The sequence below is a fragment of the Heteronotia binoei genome, chromosome 12 (assembly GCF_032191835.1).
Source record: "Heteronotia binoei isolate CCM8104 ecotype False Entrance Well chromosome 12, APGP_CSIRO_Hbin_v1, whole genome shotgun sequence".
Classification (NCBI taxonomy): domain Eukaryota; kingdom Metazoa; phylum Chordata; class Lepidosauria; order Squamata; family Gekkonidae; genus Heteronotia; species Heteronotia binoei.
Window position 1 is genome coordinate 8,317,117 of NC_083234.1, and position 18,866 is coordinate 8,335,982.

The following is an 18,866-nucleotide window of genomic DNA, read 5'->3' on the forward strand; positions in this document are numbered from 1 at the left end:
TCACAATTGCTAATCAGAATTTTCTTTTCAATGCTTGAGGGGGCAGAGGGGGGAACACATCCTTTTAATTACAACCCGTAGCCTGTGATGCGGCAGGACAGCCTAGCCTGGGCGAGGAAGTCATCAGATCACATGAGCGAGCGAGGCCTTTCAAGTCAGGTGTCTCGAGGCCTCTCCCGATGCTTACTGCTTTGGCTGAGTCTCTTCGGGTTCCTTTGGCTTCTCTCCGACCACCAGGTTGGGTCCCTTGCCCCGAGGAGGCTCGTAGTCTATCATGTAGCACGACCGAGCCGTTCGCTTGACCGGAGGAGGCTCCAGCTCCGGCTGGTGTCCTGGGAACCAGTGAGGCTCTCGAATAACTCCTAAGAGCAGGGAAACGCAAAAGGCTAAGCACATGCCAGAGGCCAACAACATTTCATTTCATTTCATTTTTTTAGATTTATACCCTGCCCTATCCCGCAAGTAGGCTCAGGGTGGCTCACAACAATAAAACAACAGAGTTAATACAAGACGTTACAAAGCAGGAACAGCACAGTAGACAATCTTACAGACATAGGCAGTAAACAGCACGTGGCTGATGGCTAACAACATAACAGCATAATGGTGAAATGCTGGGGGAAGTGATTACTTTCAGAGGACGCCCGCTGGATTAATTAAAAGCCTGGTGGAAGAGCTCCGTCTTACAGGCCCTGAGACACCTTGATATGTCCCGCAGGGCCCGGATCTCCAGCGGGAGCTCATTCCACTAGGTAGGGGCCCGGACCGAAAAGGCCCTGGCCTAGAAGGCAACGCCCACCCTAGTTTCTAGTAAGCTAAAGTCTCAAGTTCCTGCCGCTGCAAACTACAAAAAGCCAGACAGGCAGCCCTGCTGGATCACAAGAACAATGGTGTGTGTGTGTGTGTAGGGGGGGGGGGGAATCAGCTGATACTGGTTATTGATCACTTTGTAGTTTGTATGTGTGCAAAGGAAAGGAAAGGTCCCCTGTGCAAGCACCAGTCGTTTCCGACTCTGGGGTGATGTTGCTTTCACAACGTTTTCACGGCATACTTTTTATGGGGTGGTTTGCCATTGCCTCCCCCAATCATCTACACTTTCCCCCCAGCAAGCTGAGTACTCATTTTACCAACCTCGGAAGGATGGAAGGCTGAGTCAACCTCGAGCCGGCTACCTGAAAACCCAGCTTCCGCCGGGGATCGAGCTCAGGTCGTGAGCAGAGCTTAGGACTGCAGTACTGCAGCTTTAACACTCAGCGCCACGGGGCTCTTACGTGTGCAAAACGACATACAAAATTTATGTATTAGCGTTATTTATACCCTGCCTTTCTCTCTGCGATTTAAGGCAGATTACACAGAGACCAGCGTTCCCTCTAAGATGAGTTAGTGTGAGCTAGCTCACAGATTTTTAACCTCTGGCTCACAGATTTTTGTCTTAGCTCAGGAAAAAATGGCCCCGGAGCAAACTAATTGATGCAGTCGCTCAGAACTTCCAGGCCAGCAGCTCACGAAGCAGAATTTTTGCTCACGAGACTCTACAGCTTAGAGGGAGCATTGACAGAGACAGTCGATACAATAATCAGGACGGGACATTCAGTAAACGATGAAATAAAACTGGGGTTGTCGAGCCAACCGGAAGTCTAAAAACAGAACTTGAAGCAAAGCGTAGGTGTTAACACGACGCATTAAATGATGCAGCATGACGTAGCGGGAGATGACCCATAGCGAACTATACACAGTAGCATAGGCTCTAGTCAGTAAGGTTTTGTCCAAGTAACTCTGTGACTCATTTTGTACAGTGCTACCCTATTGCCTGCACAGGGCAGCCCTCTTGGATAATTCAGTTTTTGCCTAGTTTGTGGGAAGCCAGGCGAGCGGGAGCCATCCTGACCTCAGGCAGGCCAGTCCACAAGTGGGGCCACAACAGAAAAGGCACGGCCTGTTGTTGTTTTTGCTTATTTGCAGGCGGGCACCTGCAAATCTATAAAGCCCCGTGGTGCAGAGTAATGTAGTCGAAGCTCTCTGCTCATGACCTGAGTTCAATCCTGGCGGAAGCTGGGTTCAGCTAGCTGTCTCCAGGTTGACTCAGCCTTCCATCCTTCTGAGGTCGGTAAAATGAGTACCCAGCTTGCTGGGGGGAAAGTGCAGATGACTGGGGAAGGCAATGGCAATCTGCCGTGAAAACGTTGTGAAAGCAACGTCGCCCCAGAGTCGGAAACGACTGGTGCTTGCACAGGGGACCTTTCCTTTAAGAGCTCCATGGTGCAGAGTGGTAAAGCTGCAGTACTGCAGTTGGAGCCCTCTGCTCATGACCTGAGTTTGATCCCAGCGGAAGCTGGTTCAGGTTGCCGGTTCCAGGTTGACTCAGCCTTCCATCCTTCTGAAGTCGGTCAAATGAGTCCCCAGCTTGCTGGGGGAAAAGTGTAGATGACTGGGGAAGGCAATGGCAAACCACCCCGTAAAAAGTCTGCCGTGAAAACATTGTGATGCAACGTCACCCAGAGTTGGAAACGACTGGTGCTTGCACAGGGGACTACCTTGACCTTTTTACCTGCAAATCTTGTATCTGTCTCAGATTTGGTATCAAAGAGAACAGGAAGGGGATTTGGCCTGGGCGAAAGTCTACAAAAACACTCCGAAATAGCGCACAGGCTCATCTGTCCGCAGAACTCTTCTTCAGACTGGATGTTAGACAAGAAGGGCCGTGGGGGAGACAGGAAAAAAGGTGTTGCCGGACACGTTAAAGTCTCAGTCTGAAGTTGGCAGGGATTTGATGGTGCAGCGGAGACAGCGTTCGGGAGATCTGCCGTGCCACCCTGTGTGCAGTAACCCCCTTCCAAGTCTGCTGAAATCAGTGAGCTTTCATCCTATCTCTGCATTAAGGATTGCACGTACGGGCAAAAAAGATGTCATTGCACCAAAGGCTACAGAAATAGAGACGTCTCGGCCGGTCTCCCTTTGAACATAGAGAATACCTGCTTCCTGCTTTTCATACCATGCTCCCTCCCTTATGCTCTGATATCCATCGCTCACTAGACAATTCGAGTTCAGGAGCACCTGAAAGATCAACTCAATTTCCAGGGGACATAAGAGAAGCCATGTTGGATCAGGCCAATGGCCCATCCAGTCCAACCCTCTGTGTCACACAGTGGCCCAAAAACCCAGGTGCCATCAGGAGGTCCACCAGTGGGGCCAGGACACTAGAAGCCCTCCCGCTGTTGCCCCCCCAAGCACCAAGAATACAGAGCATCACTGCCCCAGACAGAGAGTTCCAACGATAAGCTGTGGCCAATAGCCACTGATGGACCTCGGCTCCGTATGTTTATCCAATCCCCTCTTAAAGCTGGCTATGCTTGTAGCTGCTACCACCTCCTTTGTCAGTGAATTCCACATGTTAATCACCCTTTGGGCGAAGAAGGACTTCCTTTTATCTGTTCTAACCCGACTGCTCAGCAATTTCACTGAATGTCCACGAGTTCTCGTATTGTGAGAAAGGGAGAAAAGTACGTCTTTCTTTACCTTCTCTGCCCCATGCATAATCTTGTAAACCTCTATCATGTCACCTCGCAGCTGATGTTTCTCCAAGCTAAAGAGTCCCAAGCGTTTTAACCTTTCTTCATAGGGAAAGTGTTCCAACCCTTTAATCATTCTAGTTGCCCTTTTCTGCACTCTTCCCAATGCTATAATGCAGGGGTGGCCAACGGTAGCTCTCCAGATGTTTTTTTGCCTGCAACTCCCATTAGCCCCAGCCATTGGCCATGCTGATTGGGGCTGATGGGAGTTGTAGGCAAAAAACATCTGGAGAGCTACCGTTGGACACCCGTGCTAGAATATCTTTTTGGAGGTGCGGTGACCAGAATTGTACACAGTAATCGAAATGAAGCTGCACAGGCTTTTCAGAGTCGGAGTTCCCTTTGCCAGGTGCAAGAAGGAATGGGGATCCCACCTTCTGACCGGGTCTTAAGGCCTCCCTCAGGAATCTGCTAACAAAGGGAGTTTTGACTCTTGGGTAGCCAACGCAGTATCAACACCCGTCTCACCGAACACAAGAGACACTGTCGCTTGTTTCAGCCAGAAAAATCAGCTGCAGCTGAACATGCACTTCAAGAAGGAGACCACATCATCCGCTTTGAAAGAACTGAAGTCCTTTCTACGGTCTCACATTATCATACCCGCCTGAACAGAGAAGCTATTGAGATTTACAAACACCAGCACAATTTTAACAGAAAGGAAGAAGGCATTTTCATCCACCAATCTTGGTACCCAGCTCTGCAAAACACCCTACAGACTATAAATTGCAGAAAGTCTCAGAACAATCAGCAAATTCCACAGAACAATCAGCACAGTCAACAACCATCTTCCTTATCTTCACACCCCTTCCAACCCTCCCAGCAATTAACACAGAACAATGGTCACATTCAACAGCCAGTTTCCTTATCACTACCCTTCCAGGAAGCCCCACCAAACAATGGGCACACCCACAAACCAACTGCCCTTTCATCACACCCCCTCCAGCCTAGAAATAGCAGCTCCCCAACAGCCCTGGCCTCACTCAATGCACAGCAGCCAAGAAGGTCTGAGCGCCTGCTCCGGCTGCAACGCCACTGAGGATGTTCTCCGCAGCTGAGAACGAAAGGAAGGAAAGGAAGGAAAACTTTCTCCAGCAGAACACGGCACTTGATCCCGAAAGACTCTTCAAACCCTAATGATGTTACCAGCCGTGAAAACCTGAAATCTTTGACAGCCAATAAGTTCTCTTGCACATCTGGCTGCATTCCGCTGGGTTAGTCTTAGTGTCCCTTTTTGGGACAGTGCGCTTTGATCCCTTGGCTTTGTGGAAGTCAATGATTTCTACCCCAACTTCAGATTATACTCTGCAACCTGGAAGGTACATTGCTTGTGTCCTTCTCTGATTTGAGCTAATCTGTTAAGGTAAAGGTAGTCCCCTGTGCAAGCACCAGTCATTTCCAACTCTGGGGTGACGTTGCTTTCATGTTTTCACGGCAGACTTTTTATGGAGTGGTTTGCCACTGCCTTCCCCGGTCCTCTACACTTTCCCCCCAGCAAGCTGGGGACTCATTTTACTGACTTCGGAAGGATGGAAGGCTGAATCAACCTGGAGCCAGCTACCTGAACCCAGCTTCCGCCGGGATTGCCATTGCTTTCCCCAGTCATCTACACTTCCTCCCCACCCCCCCACCCCCCAGCAAGCTGGGTCCTCATTTTACCGACCTTGGAAGGATGGAAGGCTGAGCCAACCTCGAGCTGGCTACCTGAACCCAGCTTCCGCCGGGATCGAACTCCGGTCGTGAGCAGAGCTTAGGACTGCAGTACTGCAGCTTTACCGCTCTGCCCCACGGGGGTCTTGATCTTAATCTATTAAGAATATTTATCTATTTTGAAAAGTTACAATCCAACTCATCCAAAGGGTCCCAAAATATCCGGGGTATAGAAGATTCAGCAATGAGGGAGGGAGCAGCTGGGCGTTTGGGTCCCCCCTCCCCCTTCGAGATCTGCGCCTGGGTTTCGGTTTTGGACACCTACTTCTGGTACTGTGAGGCATTTCCTTGGAATAATCCGTTGTGTAGGTGGACTCGAAGTAGTGGCTGAACTGAAAGGGAAGTCCAGATTTAGTGCCATGTGGCTAAGAAGGCATCTGAATTAAACCATGTGGATTCTTCAATAAGCAGAGCCCTCTTGACAGAATATCTCCATCGACAAACTCTTGCAGAGAGAGTGCAATAATCAGCTACGGAGAAAGCACTGGATCCACATCACACGTATCTCAATCTTCCTCTAAATAGGTCACAGTAGCATAGGTGAGTCCCCCCTTTCCCATTTTATCCTCACCTGGTGAGGCTGAGAGAGCGTGCGGCTGGCCCAAGAACACTCGCGGAGCTTCCTGGTGGAGTGGGGATTTGAACCCGGTTCTTCCCGGTCATAGCCCACGACGTCAGTTCAGGACTTAAAGAAACGGCACGTGGGGGGCTGCGCGGAGTCCCAGAGAACTGGGACCAGAGCATGCTAAGGAATGTTAGGGTGATAACAGACGGGCATTTAGGGGCAGATCGGAGGCTTCAAAAAGAGCTGTCCTGAACTCTCCACACGCTCCCTGGTCAGGCGCCCCCATCCCACCTGCAAGGTGGCTTGGCATGATCAGGCGGGGGTGGGGGGTGGGGTGGGAGGGTGCCTCAGAGGGCAAACGGCTCTTTTTCTCCCCCGACGAGTCAAGCACTCATGTGCTCAAGCGCTCTGGGTAGTTTTTACACACACACAAACACAAAGCTGGGAATGGCTTGGAGCGCTTTCACACCGCCGAGGCACCTCTCTTGCGCACTTCCCCACCCAGATGCCGAAAGGCGACTGGCTTGCGGCTCAAAAACTCACTACCACTTCGATGGCGGTCACTTTTTGAGCTGCTCTGAGACTGCCGGAGGACGGGGTGAGTACAGGATGAGGCCGGGTGGCAGATGTTCGCGTTTGCAAGGATTTTCTGGGTCGGTTTCTGAGGCGTCTCTGAGTCGCCCCTAGCTGCCCATCTGTTATCGCCCCTTGTGTTGCTTTTAAAGACTGTTCTTCTTTCAAGGTGAGCAGTGGCATCTTTAAGACCACTGTCTGGGAGATTCCTCAGCCTGGGCCTGTCCGAGATGCAGCCATTTTTCTGACGTAATTTATCAACCAATGCATGACATTCATATCTCGCTTTTTCTTCAAGGGATTCAGGGGCTCCCCTCTCCCCATTACCACCCTATCAGATATATCAGGGGTCCCCAATCTTTTTGAGCCTGGGGGCACCTGTGAAATTCTGACGCAGTGTGGTGAGCGCAGCAAAAAAACCCCCAGCTGCTGCAGTTTCACTTCAGACACACAGGGGAGCTGCTGCCAAAGCAACGTTCTAAAAAAAATCTGCACAGCCAATCAAATTTCCAACGACCAATCAGAAGCCTTGCTGGGCAAAAGCCTTATCTAGCCCAACCCACCTCCTACAAACACTTGGCGAGTGCCAGAAAAGGGGGCAGCAGATGCCATGGTACCCATGGGCTCTATGTTGGGGACCCGTAGGGTGGAAGAAAAAGGAGACTGGATTTATACTCTGCCCTTCACTACCCAGAGGAGTCTCGGAGCAGTTTATAATCTCCTTTCCCTTCCTCTCCCCATAACAGACACCCTGTGAGGTAGGTGGAGCTGAGAGAGCTCGGAGGGAACTGCTCTTGAGAGAACAGCTTTGAGAGAACTTGTAGCTGACCCAAGGTCACTCCAGCAGCTGCAAATGGAGGAGTGGGGAATCAGACTTGGTTCTCCCAGATAAGAGTCTGCGCACTTCACTACTACACCAAACTGACTTTGACATTACATTATCAGATCGATATATGTATATCAGACAGCGGCAGCATGACATCGCGGTTAGTGTTGGACTAGGATCTGAGACACACAGGTATGAATCACCACCGTGCCAGGAAACTTGCTGGGTGACCTGAGGCCAGTCACACCCTTCTTTGTCTAGCCCACCTCACAGGGTTGTTATGGGGCTAAAATGGAGAACACTGGATGCCACTTTGGATCCCCATTGGCAGAATTGAATGTAGAAAAATTACACGTGTTCCAAAGCTAAAAGTGATTCGCCCAAGATCACACTGAGTTTCCTGGAGGACCAGGTATCTGGACCCAGGTCTTCCCAGTCCAACATCGGGTGCTTTTGCACACTCTTTATACACTTTCAATACACTTTCAGGGCACTCTGCAACTGAATTTTACTTTGTGAAATGGCAAAATCCACTTGCAATCAGTCTCGGAAATGGATCAAAACTGCATTATTTAGCATGTGTGAAAGCACCCATTATTGTCAACCTCTTTCAAGGTTGTGCTTTAATCATCTGTCACACTAGAAATTAAATGTGAAATGCTAGAGCATAAAGCACTCTTCTTCCTTTGCAAGCTTAGGAGTCTGATGGTTGGATGCTCTTACCCGGGACGGGAGGGGTTTGGGCTGCACAAGTCTCTGAATGTCATAACGCTCCTGATTCCAGTTACCCAGCAGAGTTTTGTTCGAGTAAGAGTCTTCGCCGGTGGTGCACCTCCAGCCATACTGGGAGAACTTGGATGTGCTGTTCCAGTCTGTCCACGTTTCCCCGTGGCCGTCGGCGTGCAGCAAACAGCCATGGTGAGGGTTAAAGAAGCAAGAGAGGGACATGGTCTAGGGAGACAACGGGGAAGAAAGGAAACAGGAGGTCTCATTTAACAGCCAGGCCATCACCCAAATAATTCTCAAAGTTACAGCTGGATGAAGAATTGAGAACCTGATTGTAGACCAGTATTCCCTCTAAGCTGAGTTAGTGTGAGCTAGCTCACAGGTTTTTAGCCTCCAGCTCGCACATTTTTGTCTTAGTTCAAGAAGAATGACCCCCGAGCACACTCATTTATGTATATGAACATATGAAGCTGCCTTATACTGAATCAGACCTTTGGTCCATCAGTATTGTCTTCTCAGACTGGCAGCGACTCTCCAGGGTCTCAAGCTGAGGTTTTTCACACCTATTTGCCTGGACCCTTTTTTGGAGATGCCAGGGATTGAACCTGGGACCTTCTGCTTCCCAAGCAGTTGCTCTACCACTGAGCCACTGTCCCTCCCCTAAATATTGGATTTATACCCCACCCTTCACTCTGAATCTCAGAGTCTCCTTTACCTTCCTCCCTCACAACAGATATCCTGTGAGGTAGGTGGGGCTGAGAGAGCTCTCACACAGAAGCTGCCGTTTTAAGGACAACTCTGTGAGAGTTGTGAGTGACCCAGGGCCATTCCAGGAGCTGCAGGTGGAGGAGTGGGGAATCAAACCTGGTTCTCCCAGATAAGAGTCTGCACACTTAACCACTACACCAAACTGGCTCTCTGCAGTAGCTCACGGTTTTAATGCCAGTAGCTCGTAACTTTAATGCAGTAGGGCACAAAGTAGAATTTTTGCTCACACGACTCTGTGGCTTAGAGGGAACATTGTTGTAGACTCCCAGCCGGATAATGAAAGGGTTTCTACATATTCTGAGCACTCCCCAGTTATGCAGGAAAAAATATAACTTTGCAAATTTACTTTAAAAGATCCTACAACTAGTCTAGGCTTGCCGGTTCCAGGTTGAGAAATACTGGAGATTTTGGGGTGGAGCCTGAAGGAGAAGTTTGGGAAGGGGAGGGACTTCAATGGAGTATAATGCCATAGAATCATAGAGTTGGAAGGGACCTAAAGGGTCATCTAGTCCAACCCCCTGCATAATGCAGGAACTTCACAAATGCCTCCCCCCCCACACACACACACATCCCCAGTGACCCTTGCTTCATGCTCAAAAGATGGCACAAACCTCCAGGACCCCTGGCCAAACTGGCCTGGAGAAAAACTGCTGACTGGCCCCAAAGTGTCAATCAGCATTTCCCTGGGTGTTTAAGAAAGGGCCATGAGAACTAAACACTGATGGAACTGTTCCTGCCCTCCTTCTCATGATCTGCCGAATTCACAGGATCAGCATTGCTGTCAGATGGCCATCTAGTCCACCTTCCGAAGCGGCTGCTTGCTCCAGTTGTAATTCTGGGAGATCTCAAGTCGCCACCTGGAGATTGGCAACCCTGTGAGGACAGAACATGCATCAGGAAGAAATCTGAGAGGAACTCAGGGGCAAGGAAGAGGAAAGCCAAAAGGTCTGTCTGCCCAAGCCGTGGACTTGGGGGAAAAAAAATACTCCCCTCAGTGACGTGATAAAGACGTAGTATTGCTGGTCGCCTTCAGGATTTTGAGAGCACCTGAGAGGCAGAAAGCGTGCAAGCACGCTTGGGAAATGGCCTCCACAGATTTAACAATCCAAAAGCCTTCAGAGTACCAAGCACAGCATCAGTTCCGATTTAGGCAGTTTGTTATCTGCGTGTCACTCGTGTTCAGCCACACATTTCAGATTTGCAAAAAGAGCCGAGCGTGACATGCTGCCACAATGGAACAGTCACTGTCCCTTTAGGAAAGCGCCCAGAATCTCTTCGCTGGTGAGTGTCCTCTCTCACGATAAGAATACCCTCTTACATCTGCAGGAGATAAAAAGTCCATTGTTTTATGAATACAAGGAACAGGCTTATAGCATTATGTGGGAGATGGCACGGTGGAGGGAATAAGAGAATAAGCGGTGGTCCACGAGGTTGCCGGTTGAAACCCCATCTCAGTTGCAAACTCATGAGGAGGACAGAAACACGTCACCCACTCATCTGCAATCTGGAAATAATCATAGTGGCCTAGTCATTTTGTAGAAAAATAGGTGGTGGAGCTCGTTAGCATATGCTGCCACCCTCCCACCACCAGCCAAAAGCAAGAAAGGAGAGCCCCAGGCAAGCGAGGCCTTCTAGGGCATCCTGGGTCACCCTCTCAGTCAAAAGTCCAGTCAGCTACCCACCACCCAAAATCACATAAGAAGTGGAGAAAGGGTGGGGCGGGCTTCTTCAGGGGTTAATGAGGGCTACTGAGGGTGTGGCAAAGCCCCTGGTGGCTGGCTGCCCGCCCGCTCTCCTAATCCAGGGATTGTTATGCAGCTGCACCTACTATTCAATGGACAAGAGAGGTGGGAAGGAGGAGGGGGAACCCTCAGAAAGGTTCAGGAGCTGTGCTCCTGTGAGCTCCTGCTGAATCCGAGGCCTGGTGGCCTACCTTGCTGGCATGCTGTAAGGACTACAAGAGAAAAGTAGATGAATTACTTGGAAAACAGAAAGCGCTACATGGGTTAACATTAAGAAGAAGAATTTTCTCTAGCATCAATGCTAAGTATTGATATAAGAGAATCTATCATAAAGAACTGTCCACTTCAACCTGATAAATGTTTAAAATGAAAAAAAAAAGAGAAAAGGGGAAGTGGGGGGAAATGCAAAAAAGTGTTCCCCAAAATAAACCGCGGCATTTGCCATAAGGAATCCCGTGGCACCCTACAGACTAACGTAATTTATTCCAGAACAAAGTTTGAGTTCAGGGGTATCTTTAAGACCAATGAAGTTTTATTCGCACAGAATCACAGAGTTGGAAGGACCATAGAGGCTATCTAGTCTAACCCCCAGCTCCATGCAGGATCAGCCTACAGCAAGGGTGGCCAAGCTGTGGGTCGGGAGCCACATGTGGTTTTTTTCACACATATTGTGTGGCTCTTGAAACCCCCACTGTCCCATCAGCCAGTTCGGAGAAGGCATTTGTCTCTTTGAATCACTTCTTCAAGCCAAGCCAGCTGGCAGCTTGGAGAATGCATTTAAAGTTAAAGTTGCTTTCTTTCCACCTCTCCCCCTCCTGTTTGCTTTCCTCCCTCCCTTTCTTGCAGCTCTCAGACATCTGACATTCATGCCTTGAAGCTCTCGGACATCTGACATTTATTCTATGTGGCTCTTAAGCAAGTTTGGCCACCCCTGGCCTAGAGCATCCCTAGAGCGTGTTTGTTGAGTCGCTGCTTAAGGACTGGCGGTGAAGGGTAGCTCCTCACCTCCCTCTGTAGCTGATCCCGAAGTGTGTGTGCATACAAAAGCTTAGCTCCAGAATAAAACTTTTGTAGGCGCCACCAGATTCAAACTTTGTTCTGCTGCTTCAGACCAATTTGCTGGGGGGTTTTTCCCAGCAAGGTTTCTGATTGACCGCTGGCGATCTGATTGGCTGTGAGGATTTTTGAGAGCGCCGCTTACGTAGTTGAAGCCACCATGTTACAAAGGTCTTCGCTGTGTGACTGACAGTAAGCTGTTCCCTCTGAGTCAGTGTGAGCTAGCTCACAGTTTTTTAAGAAGAAGAAGAAATTGGATTCATATCCCGCCCTCCACTCCGAAGAGTCTCAGAGCGGCTCACAATCTCCTTTTCCTTCCTCCCCCACAACAGAAACCCTGTGAGGTAGATGAAGATACTGGATTTATATCCTGCCCTCCACTCTGAAGAGTCTCAGAGCGGCTCACAATCTCCTTTACCTTCCTCCCCCACAACAGTCAACCTGTGAGGTAGATGAAGATATTGGATTCATATCCCGCCCTCCACTCCGAAGAGTCTCAGAGCGGCTCACAATCTCCTTTTCCTTCCTCCCCCACAACAGAAACCCTGTGAGGTAGATGAAGATACTGGATTTATATCCTGCCCTCCACTCCGAAGAGTCTCAGAGCGGCTCACAATCTCCTTTCCCTTCCTCCCCCACAACAGTCACCCTGTGAGGTAGATGAAGATATTGGATTCATATCCCGCCCTCCACTCCGAAGAGTCTCAGAGCGGCTCACAATCTCCTTTTCCTTCCTCCCCCACAACAGAAACCCTGTGAGGTAGATGAAGATACTGGATTTATATCCTGCCCTCCACTCTGAAGAGTCTCAGAGCGGCTCACAATCTCCTTTCCCTTCCTCCGCCACAACAGACACCCTGTGAGGTAGATGAAGATATTGGATTTATATCCCGCCCTCCACTCCAAAGAGTCTCAGAGCGGCTCACAATCTCCTTTCCCTTCCTCCCCCACAACAGACACCCTGTGAGGTGGGTGGGGCTGGAGAGGGCTCTCCCAGCAGCTGCCCTTTCAAGGACAGCTCTGCCAGAGCTCTGGCTGACCCAAGGCCATTGCAGCAGCTTCAAGTGGAGGAGTGAGGAATCAAACCCAGTTCTCCCAGATGAGAGCTATGGCTGACCCAAGGCCATGCTAACAGGTGCAAGTGAAGGAGTGGGGAATCAAAACCAGTTCTCCCAGATAAGAGTCTGCGCACTTAACCACTACACCAAACTGGCTCTCCAGTTTTAGCCTCCGGCTCACACGTTCTTGTCTTGGCTCAGGAAGGAGGGCCCCAGAGCAAACTAACTGATGCAGTAGGGGAAATCTCTCGCTCACAACTTTAATGCCAGTAGCTCACAAAGCAGAATTTTTGCACACAAGGCTCCACAGCTTAAGAGGGACCATGGGGATCACAGAGCCCAAGACAACTAAAACCACCCGAAAATGTCTAATAGGAAGGCAAAACTCAGATGCTCTTATTCCAGGGAGAAAGGAAACTTTGAACACACCCTTGGATAGACTGAGCGGATATTCTGAACGATGGTATTGCCGAATAATACCTCTGAGTCAGAAGTAACAGTTGTACTATATGAACTGCTGCTGTCATCGAAGTCCCACATCTCCTTGGGACTAACAAGACTTCCCCTGCTGGAGTCTTGCCTCTGGGTCTCAGAGTCTCAAAGGAGAGGGGCTGCGATTAAAGCACTCCCAAGGGCCCCGGCAGCCTCAAGACCAGAGAAGAGCTGGAGCAGGCAGACAGAAAGGCCAATGATCTGTTTGTGATATCATTCTATGATCACTAGTGAAGACTGATGTCACCGGTTCAGGACATTTATGGGATAAAAAGCTTGAACTTAAAACTGTTTCTGAGTGAACATATGAAGCTGCCTTATACTGAATCAGACCCTGGGTCCATCAGAGTCAGCCTTGTCTACTCAGACTGGCAGTGGCTCTCCAGGGTCTCAAGCTGAGGTTTTTCTCACCTATTTGCCTGGATCCTTTTAGTTGGAGATGCCGGGGATTGAACCTGGGACCTTCTGCTTACCAAGCAGATGCTCTACAACTTAGCCACCGTCCCTCCCCAAATTAAGCAAGGGGATTGTGGTGTGTGGTTTTTTTTTTAAAAAGAACTGCTCTGAGGATGCTGAGGTCAAAAAACAGGACGTAAATCTCAATAAATTAAATAAATAGCTGAAACAATAACACACCTATACCTAAGGCAGAGCCAGTTTGGTGTAGTGGTCAAGTGTGTGGACTCTTATCTGGGAGAACTGGGTTTGATTCTCCACTCCTCCACTTGCAGCTGCTGGAATGGCCTTGGGTTAGCCATAGCTCTCGCAGGGCTGTCTCTGAAAGGGCAGCTTCTGGAAGAGCTCTCTCAGCCCCACCTAACTCACAGGCTGTTTGTTGTGGGGGAGGAAGGTAAAGGAGATTGTAGGCCGCTCTGAGACTCTGAGATTCAGAGTGGAAGGCAGGATACAAATCCAATTTCTTCTTCAGGACAACATCCAGATGAAGCCTGGAGATCTTCTGGAATTATAATTATAGAGGTCAGTTCCCCATGAGAAAATGGCTGCTTTGTAGGGTGATCTCTATTGCATTATAACTCCACAGAGGTTCCTCCCCCCCCCCCCCCACAAATCCCACCTTGGACTTGATGGGCCGTTGGCCTGATCCAACATGGCTTCTCTTATGTTCACCTCCCTGTCGCCACCTCCAAGCCTTCAGGAATCTCCCACCCTGGAAATGGCAACCCTACCCACACTAAGCTGGTCACTACAACATCTTCCAAGATCATTTGCCTAATGCATACCTTGGGTTTTATTTTTATTTATTTTATTCCCACCCCCCCAAAGAGGCCTTAATTGTTAAACCACAATCTGTAATTTTAATTTTAGTTAACTATGCTTCGGAATAGGGCTATACAACTTCTTTCAACCATATTCATTCACAGGATTTAGTATTAGAACATAAGAACATAAGAGAAGCCATGTTAGATCAGGCCAATGGCCCATCCAGTCCAACATTCTGTGTCACACAGCGGCCAAATATATATATATATATACACACACATACACACTGTGGCTAATAGCCACTGATGGACCTCTGCTCCATATTTTTATCTAACCCCCTCTTGAAGGTGGCCATGCTTGTGGCCGCCACCACCTCCTGTGGCAGTGAATTCCACATGTTAATCACCCTTTGGGTGAAGAAGTACTTCCTTTTATCCGTTTTAACCTGTCTGCTCAGCAATTTCATCGAATGCCCACGAGTTCTCGTATTGTGAGAAAGGGAGAAAAGTACTTCTTTCTCTACTTTCTCCATCCCGTGCATTATCTTGTAAACCTCTATCATGTCACCCCTCAGTCGACGTTTCTCCAAGCTAAACAGCCCTAAGCGTTTCAACCTTTCTTCATAGGGAAGGAAACATAGAAAACATGCACACAGAGAGCGAGAGGCTTATAATTCACTTTAAAACTCGCGACTGCTCCAAATTTCTCCAATTTCTCCTTAAGTCTTTTTATAGATGTTAATGGCTCTTCCACTATGAAAACCAAGTCATCAGCAAACGCTTGAAATGTATAGGATTCCCCCCTAGTTTTAATTGCTTTTATTTCTTCATCAGACCGTATTTGTTCATTTAAATATTCCAACATCAAAATAAAGAGTAAAGGTGACAGCGGACAGCCCTGTCTTCTTCCCTTTTCAATCTTAATTTGATCTGTCACTGCTCCATTCACCATAATTCTTGTGTAGATAGATTGTACCCATCGCTTACATTGATTACCGCAGCCTATCCCCTCCAAACATTTCATCATAAATGTCCAGCTTATCGAAGGCTTTTTCTGCATCTAGAAAAATAAAGGCCGCCTGTTTATCTGGATATTGTTGAAAGTACGCCAATGCGTTCAATACTGTTCTCATATTATTTCTCATCTGCCTCTTTGGTAAAAATCCCATTTGGTCTTCATTTATTGTACTCATCAAAACTTTCTTCAAGCTTGAAGCCAAAACAGATGCAAAAATGTTGTAATCCACATTTAATAATGAGATGGGTCTATAATTTCTAATATCTTTCGGGTCTGTTCCTTCTTTATGTATTATAGATATCATTGCTTCTTTCCATGAGGCTGGTGTTTCCGATATCAACGTTATTTTTTCTAGTAGCATTTTATATGGTAATAATAAAACATCTTCAAAACTTTTATAGAATTCTGTCTGTAGTCTATCTGGTTCCGGTGTTTTATTATTTTTCTGTTCTTTAATTATGCCGATAATCTCTTGGACTGTTATTGGATTATTCAATATTATTTGATGTCCTTTCGAAAGCTCCTCTTTCTTTGTTTCCTTAATATATTCTTCTTGTATAGAGGAACTCTGAACCTTTGTGTTTTTTTGTATAAATTTTCATAGAAAGTTTTTACAATTTGTTCAATTTGGTTACTTTTATATTGCTCTACATTGTTTTCATCCTTCAAGGCTGTTAGTACTTTCTTCTCTCTTATTTCAGTCTATAAGCCAACCATCTGCTTACTTTATTTGCATTTTCAAAAAAGGATTGTCCTTCCCATTTCAATTTCCGTTCTACTTCTTCCATCAACAGCAGATTTATTTGATGCTGCAAAATCTGTATGTTAGTTTTTGTCTCCTGTTGCAAATTTATCTTAAATTCTTTTTCTTGTACTTCCAGTTTTCCTGTCAGTGTTTCATATTCTTTATTTTTTTCTCTTCTCCATTTTGCTGAATATCGAATCGCAATTCCTCTAAAAAAAGCTTTAAAGGCATCCCAGATTATCTGTCTTGGTGTATCTTCTTTCAAATTTTGTTCAAAAAACACTATGATTTCTTTTTTGGCTTCTACTAAAAATCTCTCTTTTAATATCTGTAAATTTAGCAACCATTGTATGACTGGTTCGGTGCAGTACAGGTGTGGAAATTGTGGCACTAAGAAATATCACGTTTGTACATAAAGAATGCATAAAATAAGGAGTGAGTACTGTATAATATACTGAATAAGATGAAGCAATTTTGGGAAATGCGTAGTTGTAAGCCAAAGTAAGAATTCTAGAGAATAGAAATGTTATAAGAGACAAAATAGAAAATACCAATTGTAAATGATACATAGACTGATTGATGTTTGAATCAGATGTACCGTATATGTAATGGGAAAGACAATGTAATTAAGAGAGGTTTTCTGTCCTCATCCTCCAACCCTGTTTCTCCCAAACTCCCTGTAAAACCCTCCCTTTCCCTATAACTGAAATTCAATAAAACTTTTAATTTAAAAAAGAGACAGGGAGAGGCAATCAGGCATGCATAAGAATGAGGAACTGCAAGTTGTTTACCAGACAGCATCCCTCCCAGCCCAGGGAACATTGGTTTTGACTAATCAATGATAGCCTTTTTAGAAAGTACACAGCAGCTTCTTGCTCTGTTCAGGAAGCTTCCAGGGCTGAGTCCTCAGCTGGAACTAAAAACAAGGTCTGAGCCCCAATTCATCACAGAGCTGAGCTCAAAACATAAAAACTGCCTTTCTGGATTAGGGCCAGGGTCCAACTGGAGCTCAGAGGTACACTGCCTCTGCACATGGAGGCCTCGTTCCTGGCTCATCACACCAAGAACAGCCTGGCTGAGCAGCTAAAACCCTGGCCGGGTTGATCTAATAATAATAATAATAATAAATTTTTTTTTATTTCTATCCCGCCCTCCCCACCTCAGCAGGCTCAGGGCGGCTAACAACATTTTATAAAAACATACAATAATAATAATAAAACCTTTAAGTTTAACAATATAAAACATCAACAATAAACTTAATAACATTAAAAACCAGTTCAATAAATACAGTTATTCTGCGGTATAGTTCTTCAACCGCGTTGGCGGCTCCTTAATTTCTGATCTTCCTAACAGTCCGGGTGTGCAAATTTGAAAAGGACGGTCTTGCAGGCCCTGCGGAACTGCTCAAGGTTCCGCAGGGCCCGCACCTCCTCGGGGAGTCGGTTCCACAGAGTAGGAGCCGCAATCGAGAATGCCCGTGCTCTGGTGCTCTGATATTTTATCTCCTTCGGCCCGGGGATGGTCATTAGATTTTTCCCGACTGACCTCAGTGCTCTCTGGGGTTCGTATGGGGAAAGACGGTCCCTCAGGTAGGCAGGTCCTCGGCCATATAAGGCTTTAAAGGTAACGACCAACACTTTGTACTGGACTCGGTATACAATCGGCAGCCAGTGCAGTTCACGCAGCCCCGGCTGTATATGCTCCCGTTTTGGGAGCCCCAGCAACAGCCTGGCTGCCGCGTTCTGCACTAGCTGCAGTCTCCGAGTCCGGCACAGAGGTAGCCCCAAGTAGAGGGCATTACAGTAGTCTAATCTTGAGGTGACCGTTGCGTGGATCACTGTTGCGAGGTCCCGGCGCTCGAGGAAAGGGGCCAACTGCCTTGCCCGCTTCAGATGGAAGAATGCTGACTTGGCAGTGGCTGCTATCTGGGCCTCCATTGATAGTGAAGGCTCCAGTAAAACACCCAGGCTCTTTACCTGGCGCGCTGCTTTCAATAGCGCACCATCGAAGGCCGGGAGAGCTATTTCCCTTCCCAGAGCGCCGCGACCCACGCAAAGGACCTCTGTCTTCGCTGGGTTCAGTTTCAGCCCACTCAGCCTGAGCCATGTCGCAACAGCCTGTAAAGCCCGGTCGAGATTCCCTGGTGCGGAGTCGGGCCAGCCGTCCATTAGTAGATAGAGCTGGGTGTCATCTGCATATTGATGGCAACCCAGCCCAAACCGCCGGGCAATCTGGGCGAGGGGGCGCATATAGATGTTGAACAACATCGGGGAGAGAACTGCTCCCTGAGGCACCCCGCAATCCAGTGTGCGCCTCCGGGACCGTTCCCCCCCAATAGCCACCCTCTGTCCCCGACCTAGGAGAAAGGAGGAAAGCCATTGCAAGGCCGACCCCTCAACCCCAATGTCGGCGAGGCGGCGCGTCAGTAGCCGATGGTCGACTGTATCGAATGCAGCCGACAGATCTAACAACATCAGCACCGCAACGCCGCCTCGGTCCAGTTGCCGTTGGAGGTCATCCACCAAGGCGACCAGCACCGTCTCCGTCCCATGGCCCAGCCGGAAGCCCGACTGACATGGGTCCAGGACAGAAGCGTCATCCAGAAACCTCTGAAGCTGCAACGCCACAGCCCTCTCAATAATTTTACCTAGAAACGGTAAATTAGACACCGGTCGATAGTTCGCCAATTCGGCCGGGTCTGCTGTAGCTTTTTTCAAGAGAGGGCGGACCAAGGCCTCTTTTAGGGGTGTTGGAAATTGCCCCTCTAAGAGGGACCTGTTTATGATGTCCCGTAAAGGACATCT

The 18,866-nt window shown here is 48.1% G+C and overlaps 1 protein-coding gene across 2 annotated transcripts in view; it reads right to left on the reverse strand.

Annotated features, from left to right (window-relative positions):
• The window catches only part of CFAP68 (cilia and flagella associated protein 68), a 21,539-nt gene continuing 2,673 nt past the window's right edge, over window positions 1-18,866 (reverse strand). The window contains exons 1-4 of one of the 2 annotated variants that reach the window (XM_060251130.1): window positions 13,068-13,203; window positions 7,961-8,188; window positions 5,539-5,605; window positions 163-362 (exon numbers count right to left, since the gene is read on the reverse strand). In XM_060251130.1, coding sequence (XP_060107113.1) covers window positions 184-362; window positions 5,539-5,605; window positions 7,961-8,188; window positions 13,068-13,127 — 534 coding nt within the window. In that variant the 5' untranslated portion in view covers window positions 13,128-13,203 and the 3' untranslated portion in view covers window positions 163-183. Of the gene's footprint in view, window positions 363-5,538; window positions 5,606-7,960; window positions 8,189-13,067; window positions 13,204-18,866 lie in introns of those variants that run through there. The other variant, XM_060251131.1, reaches the window with a different exon arrangement.